Source organism: Microtus ochrogaster (genome assembly GCF_000317375.1).
Source record: "Microtus ochrogaster isolate Prairie Vole_2 chromosome 14 unlocalized genomic scaffold, MicOch1.0 chr14_random_2, whole genome shotgun sequence".
NCBI classification, from domain to species: Eukaryota; Metazoa; Chordata; class Mammalia; order Rodentia; family Cricetidae; genus Microtus; species Microtus ochrogaster.
Window position 1 is genome coordinate 13,552,734 of NW_004949097.1, and position 7,861 is coordinate 13,560,594.

At 47.0% G+C, this 7,861-nt stretch overlaps 1 protein-coding gene across 2 annotated transcripts in view; it reads left to right on the forward strand.

The window, feature by feature from the left end:
• Positions 1–7,861, forward strand: part of Mrps35 (mitochondrial ribosomal protein S35) — a 31,883-nt gene that overhangs the window by 5,048 nt on the left and 18,974 nt on the right. For both annotated transcript variants that reach the window (XM_005364612.3, XM_026787934.1), the window contains 2 exons: positions 955–1,122; positions 4,392–4,452. In XM_005364612.3, coding sequence (XP_005364669.1) covers positions 955–1,122; positions 4,392–4,452 — 229 coding nt within the window. The remainder of the gene's footprint in view (positions 1–954; positions 1,123–4,391; positions 4,453–7,861) is intronic.

Genomic DNA, 7,861 nt, shown 5'->3' on the forward strand with positions numbered 1-7,861 from the left:
CCACCCTCCTGTACTTCCCCCCACCCTCCTGTATGACATGTCCCCTCCCCACTGCCCCACCCACCCTTACTGTTTCTTCTTTTTGAAGTGTGGTCTCCTGTAGCCTTTAACTTGCTTTGTAAGAAGTATGACCTAGAACTTTTTCTAGAAAATGTTTAAATATCTATTTTGTGTGTATGAGCATTTAGCTCGTATGTATATATTTGTACCATCTGTGCCTGGTATCCAAGGAGGCCATAGGAGGGTGTCAGATGGAACTGGAGTTACAGACAGTTATGAGCCACCATGTGGGTGCTGGGAACTGAACCTGGGTCTTCTGCAAAAGCAGGCAGTGCTCCTAACTACTGAACCATCTCTCCAGCCCCTGGCCTAGAGCTTCTGAGCACTGCTTACGGGAATGGAGCATCATACCTAGTTACCGGGGTTCCGCCCAGCTTCGTGCATCTAAGCAACACTACCCACTGAGCCACATCCCAGCCCTGTCTCCAAGTTCTTAACATCCTCTTGTGTTGACTTACGTCATTGAGGTTTTTATAAACTTCATAAACATGTTTCATAAACTACATAAATAGATTGTTTAATTCTTGTGAAGGAAATGTGATCTAAAGGGGAGCTTGTCATAATTTGAAGCAGCTGAGCAGAGATATTTATGCTGAGTTAGTGTCTTTTACTTAGCAGATCTGTTAGGAATCCGTCCATTCATTTGTTGTGTGTGTACTGTGTGGGTGTGGGTGCTGCAGATGCAAGCTGGAGTTTGGAGGACAGCTCTGTCGAGTTGGTTCTTTTTCCACCTTGGAGTCCCAGGGTCAAATTCAGGTGTGCACAGCCTTTCTCAGTTTCTCTCAGTCCTGGAAATCAGGTTTTGCAACTTTTCTGTATCTTAGCTATAGCTTTTGTCTTAAAATTAAAGAATATGTTTATATTGTAAGATTTAAAGTATTTTCTGTTTCTTAGGCGCTGCCTCCGAGGACAGAGAAGATGGACGTTGACCAGGACTGGCCCAGTGTCTATCCGGTTGCGGCGCCATTTAAACCCTCTGCTGTTCCTCTGCCTGTCCGAATGGGGTATCCAGTAAAGAAGGGTGTGCCCTTGGCAAAGGAGGGAAATCTAGAGCTGTTAAAGGTAAGGAGCTGGTTCGGGGCCCAGACAGCTCTTCGGTGGCTGTACCACCAAAACCCACTCCCAAATAACCACACAGAGACGTATTATAAATGTTCAGTCAATAGCTTAGGCTTGTTACAAACCAGCTGTTTCAACTTAAATTAACCGTATTTCTTATCTACGCCCTACCACAGTCCATTCATTTTCACTTTCTCTGTATCTGGCTGGCGACTCCGCCCTCCTTCTTCCCAGTGTTCTCTCGGTCTGGCTCTCCCACCTGACTCTTTGTGTCTAGCTGTTGGGCAGTTGGCTCTATTAAACCAGTGAGAGTGAACCATCTTCACAGTGTACAAAGGACTCTTCTAGCCCGGGTGGGTGCTCATCCCCGCCCCACCTTCGTGTTGGGGCCCAGTAGAGAGCAGCTCATCGTGTTTCAGATCTTATTCCGGTAGGGATGGGTGCTGTTCCTGTAAAGAAGACTCCAGGAGTCGCGGGCATCTGATAAATTAGATCAGTCCTCTGGCTTCCCTGTGGCGTTGCTGTTGTGTCCTTCAGGTGGAACCAAGGAGGACAGAATAACTTGATGTTAAGAACTAGCATGCAGATTGCACACTGATGATGGTTGTGAGGGAAGTCACAGCCAGAGTGGCCTCACACTTACTGTGTCTGCTCCTCCTGTTTCCACGCCCGTGCGCTAGAGTTCTAACACTTTGATAAAGAGCAGGGGACAGGACTGGAAGGACACGAGGGAGACTTGCCCAGGAGAGCATTTCCAGCAAACAGGAGACAGACGGGCCTTCAGATGGAGGGAACTTGGTGCAGGCAGAGGGCTGTCACATCCCTGTCAGTGCTGACATCTGTTCCTGAGCTGGATCACTGAGCATGCTCACTGCCTCATCTGCACCAGCTGCGTTTGTTTGGTGATCCTAGGATTTACATGTTTCAAAAATAAGAGAACAGGTGGCACGTGCCTTTATCCCAGCACTCGGGAGGCAGAGGCAGGTGGATCCCTGTGAGATCGGTAACAGCCTGGTCTACAGGAGCTAGTTCCAGGACAGGCTCCAAAGCTACAGAAAAACCCTGTCTCAAAAAAAAAAAAAAAGTGTTGTATTACGAGAGGCGGGGCTGCGTCCCCAGCACCCGGCCGCCCGCATGGCTAGCTTATGCCCCGAAATAATTACATGGAAACTGTATTCTTTTAAACACTGCCTGGCCCATTAGTTCCAGCCTCTTATTGGCTAGCTCTTACATATTGATCTAACCCATTTCTAATAATCTGTGTAGCCCAAGGTGGCTTACCAGGGAAGAGTTTAACCTGCGGCTGTGTCGGGTGGGAGAATCATGGTGACTCCCTCAATCTGCTTCTTTCTCCCAGCATTCTGTTCTGTCTACTCCACTTTTCTAAATTCTACCCTATCAGAGGGCCAAGCAGTTTTCTTTATTAGTTAACCAATGAAAGCAACAGATAAGATACAAGACCCACCTCCATCAAAAAAGCTGCCCATTCCATAATCCTAGCATGTAGTTCTTTTTTCTCCCTGGATTTTAAGGAAATATATTCTAATCAACATTCAAGATTCAAGTTTTTAGAGTAACTTTCTGCTTTTTAACTTTTTTTTTTCCCAAATAAGTTTCCTTAAGATAAATTGCTTCTTACATGCCCAACATTATTATAAAACTTGTGCTGGTAGGGGCTGGAGAGCTGGACCAGCACTGAGGAGCACTGGCCTCTCCTCTACTCTTCCGGTGGTTATGATTCCACAGGTAACTCACAGCCATCTAACTCCAGTCCCTGGGGTCAGCACGTCCCGACAGACTCCAGCTCTAGGCATACATGGCATACATACATACGTGCACATGGTAACTCACAGCCATCTAACCCCAATCCCTGGGGTCAGCGCGTCCTGACAGACTCCAGCTCTAGGCATGCATGGCGTACATACATACATGCACATGGTAACTCACAGCCATCTAACCCCAATCCCTGGGGTCAGCGCGTCCTGACAGACTCCAGCTCTAGGCATGCAGGGCGTACATACATACATGCAGGCAAACCCTCATACAGAAAAAAGAACATGAATAAGTCTTTTTAAAACAATAACACTTAGATTCAATTCAAGTTATGCTGGTAAGAATTACTTGTTTGAAAGGAATCAACTCTTTGACTTTCTGCTGTATTGTGTCAGCGCAAATGTGTTCCTGACTTCACTAGACTGGTCAGATAAGAGCTGGTGTGATGGCGCATGCTTGCAGTACCAGTGCTTGGGAGGCCGAGGCCGGAGGATCCAGAGTCCATAGCAAGTGTCAGGCTAGCCTGGGCTACAGGGACTCTCTCTCAAAAGCTTAGTTAATAAATAAATGCAATCATCTGTGTAGTTGAGACTTGCCAGCTTTGTTCATTCAGTTTATGAAGTGCCTATTGTGTGTAAGCAGAAATAATGTGCCAGGCTTCTTGGAGAATTGGGGGATTGACAGATTGGTGTTACACGCTTTCAAAATTATTATTGTTGTTGTTTTCTGGATTTATGAGACTGTCTTGTTGTGCAGTCCGGGGTACCCTTGCCTTCACAGTCTCCCCGAGTGCTGGAATTGCTAGTGTGAGCTAACACACCCTGAGTGCCTTTGGTTTTTTTTTGTTTTGTTTTGTTTTGTTTTTGTTTTTTGTTTTTTTTGTTTTTTGTTTTTGTTTTTTTTTCGAGACAGGGTTTCTCTGTGGCTTTGGAGCCTGTCCTGGAACTAGCTCTTGTAGACCAGGCTAGTCTCGAGCTCACAGAGATCCGCCTGCCTCTGCCTCCCGAGTGCTGGGATTAAAGGCGTGCGCCACCACCGCCTGGCAGTGCCTTTGGTTTATAGTGGAGTAGCACACGAATGCTGTAGATACATGGCATAAAGAATGCTATGGCAGTGTTTATGTTTTAACATGACTGCTGTCTTGTAAGACATGTAAAATGAAAGATGAGCGCCATCTGATTCTGGTGTATCGGAAATAAATCACACAGAGTCTCGGGGCTTGGACTGATGCTGCAGAAGAGCTGTCCTCTTTTATTTACGTGATTTACTGGTTCTGGTTCAGGCTATAGGAATATGATCCTTCTCGTGCGTTTATGACATGGCAGGCGTGGTGATGCATGATTGTAGCCCAGCTGCTCTGGAAGCTTGAGTAGGAAGGTCACTAGAGCCTGGGGGTTTGAGCATATATCTAGGAAGTATGTTGATACTACAGCTCACGAAAAGGGGGTGGCTGGGGGAGATTTGACTGTAACTTATTCTTTTAAACCTCTCTATTTTAGATCCCAAATTTCCTGCATCTGACTCCTGTGGCGATTAGGAGGCACTGTGCAGCTCTAAAAGGTATGCTTTCCTCTGGGAGCATGGGGCTGATTTCACATGCAGAGACTTGAGTCTAATGAGACACAGCCTTCCGCTCTGAGTCACTGTCTCTTTCCTTTCCCTTTTGTTTTGTTGAGAGAGTTTTGTTTTTCTTTACTAGATAGCCCAGGGTGGCCTGGATATTGCTATGTAGCCCAAACTAGCCTGAGATATATTCCCACCAAATGCTGTAATATGGTAGTGCTTCTCTCTCCATTAACATCAGTTTGTAAATAGTTTAAGATGTTCAGTGTATAAGCAGCAGTTCGTGTTTGTTACCATTATGTGTGTATTGCATGTGGGTGTTTTACCTGCCTGCATATGTGTCTGCCATGTGCATGCATGCCTAGTGCCGGAAAAAGGTGTCAGGTCCCCTGGAACTGGAGTCAAACGTGGTTGTCAGCCATTGAGTCCTGGGACTCAAACCTAGGTCCCTGTCTGGAAGAGCAGCTCTTAACTGCAGAGCCACCTCACAGCCCTTTTATAAATAATTATTGCTGAGCACTGTAAACTCATCAAAAACAAACAGAGGTTGAAACTAAGGCTTGGCTATGCACATTGTATTTACTCACCAGAAGGCAGTCTGTGTTACCCTAGTTCCGTTTTATATTTAAAAATAAACACCATCAAGAATATTTAATAGATGTGCAATAGCAGAAGCAGATTGTAGGTTGATTTGTCTTTAGGCTACCAGCTCACAGTGACATGAGACTTATTAATTATGAAAGCGCAGCCTTAGCTTAGGCTTGTTCCTAACTAGTTCTTATAACTTAAATTAACCCGTATCTTTTAACCTGTGTTCTTTTATGTGACTCTGTTACCTTTACTCTGTCCTACCCATCCTGTTTCTTCCACATCTGGCTGGCGACTCCACCCTTCTTCTTCCCAGCGCTCTGTCTGCCCAGAAGTCCTGCCTATCTCTCCTGCCTAGCTATTGGCTGTTCAGCTGTTTAGTACACCAATCACAGCCATTGGTCTTCATCCAGTGTATACCCACAACAGCAGATGGCCGGTGTGAGCACACAGTTGCTCATCTCGCTGTGCTGTTGTTGTCTGTGTGTCCTGCCCTCTCCACTGGAGTGGGGTCATGTCTGTAGAGTTGCACTTGATCGTAAGAAGCCACAGTGATTCTTTCCTGAAATACTGTCCTTCAGGCCAGTACATTTATCCACAAGCTGAATTGCTGCATTTTCCATATTGTTGGTCATCCTACATATGGTTCATTCCATAAAGTGAATGATTCAGATGTGAAAGTATGAAATTCCCGTCCATGCATGCAGTACATTTTTATCGTATCCACCTTCATCCCATCCTAATAAAACCTCCCACTCCTAAGTTCATGGGTGTGGGGCCATCTGTGGCAGCAGGGGTTGACCTGCTTGGAGTAAGGAAGTCTGAATCTCCCTCTCCAAGAAGACATTGGCCATCATTGGCTCCTCATGTGGGGACAGGGACTCAGAGCCCCTCCCACTCTGTTGACTGGAGTGCTCGTGTGTAGGCAGCCACAGCTGCGGTTCCTCCGCCCTCTCTGAAGCGCCAGTCCCTAAGCCTTGGGGCAGGGTAAGAAGATTTCCCAGTGGTTGTTGAGCCTTTCAGACACTTAGCCAGTTGTGAAATTAGAACTAACCACTGTCTCCTGCACTGTCCCCTGCTTTGATGTGGTCCCAGAGCTGCCCTAATCTGTTGTATAGAGACAGGAATTTAGAGGACAGTTTCATGCCATGTCCGTGAGCCAGATAATGGTGTGTTCACCCCTGGGGCCTGCGTGCTCCCCACTTGTGGACTCTCAGCCACTTTTCCTGTATTGGGCATGTGCCTCCTGTGGGGGGCCTTATATCCAGTCCATAAGCGGCTGGTGACCTCATATGATTTGTTATTGTAGCCTGTAGTTCAGAGCTCTGTGAAACCGCTAATGATTTTTACCCTGGCAGCTCGCGTAGCCACTTCTGGGACTGTCAGCTAGCCAGTGGGAAGGAAGCCTCGGTCAGTACCAGCTCACTACTCTGTTCAGCAGTAGGGTCTCCCTGTGAAGTTCTGATGGATACTGTTCCCGAGGTCCCCAGGACACCCCACGACCCTAAGCTGGCTTCCCCCCAGCACTGGACTAGATCCACCTGCTGTGATTCTTGCTTGTAGGTGGGTTCAGCACTTGCTGTTGAGGTAGAGAAAGCACTTGTATGGACTGGACAGATACCTGAGACTCGGGCTTAAGAGTGTAGGATGAGCTAGCTGAGTAGCCAAAGCACTGGAGGGTCAGCAGTGGGACCCCACACTGCGGTTATTCTTGAGTTGTCTGTCTGTCTGTCTGTCTGTCTGTCTATCTACCTACCTACCTACGTGAGGCAGGATCTTGCTGTGTAGCCCAGGTTGATCTGAAACATGCTGTATAGAAAACTGGCCTCCACCTTGCAGTGATCTTCCTGCCTCTGCCTCATGATTCAGACTTGACCTGGTTAATTGTTAACACTGACAACTTAAAAGTATTTGCTACATGTGGCTAATCAAATAGTTGAAGCCTCCTGCTATTCTATCCCTGCCTCTCATTCCAGAAAAATCTCTTAGTTATCACTTAGTTCTTGTAACCCCTTCCAGAAAACCGAGTTTCTTTGTTCTTGCAGTGTGTGCTTTGTGTGCTGTGCCTGCGTGTGAAGAACAGTGGTGAATGCAGGAACACGGCCACTGCAGCTCCAGAGCTGCTGGCTTGGAGCAGCGTCTGTTGCTCCCTGGATGTTGGTGTGTCTGTCATCCACCTGCATCGTGGCCTTCTCCTTCCCACGTGGATTAGTAGGACTTTTTGTTTTGTTTTGTTTTTCACGATAGGGTTTCTCTGTAGCTTTGGAGCCTGTCCTGGAACTAGCTCTTGTAGACCAGGCTGGCCTCAAACTCACAGAGATCCGCCTGCCTCTGCCTCCTGAGTGCTGGGATTAAAGGCATGCATCCCCACTGCCCAGTGAATTATTAGTACTTTTCTTGTAGTATGACCGACTACCCAACTGAAACAACTGTGATAGATTTGTTTGGGTTCATAATTTGAGGGATTCTAATCTGTCATGGCAGGGAAGCCATGGCTATGGGCTCCTGACTGACACAGCTGGAGTGTAAAGTAGCTTACTGTCTTGGCAGAACAGTAACCCCACACCAATTTTCTTCAGCTCGGCCCTACCTCCTAAAGGTTGGACAGCCTCCCAGAGCAATGCCACCAGCTCACACAAGTGAGCCTGTGGAGGAACGCCACTCTCACCAGCAGCAATGACTTGAAGGCAGACATTTTCACGTAGTTCTCGTGTGTGTGTGTTTGTGTGTGTGTGTGCTGTTGGGTATTCCATAGTGTGTGTGTGTGTGTGTGTGTGTGTGTGTGCTGTTGGGTATTCCATAGTGTGTGTGTGTGTGT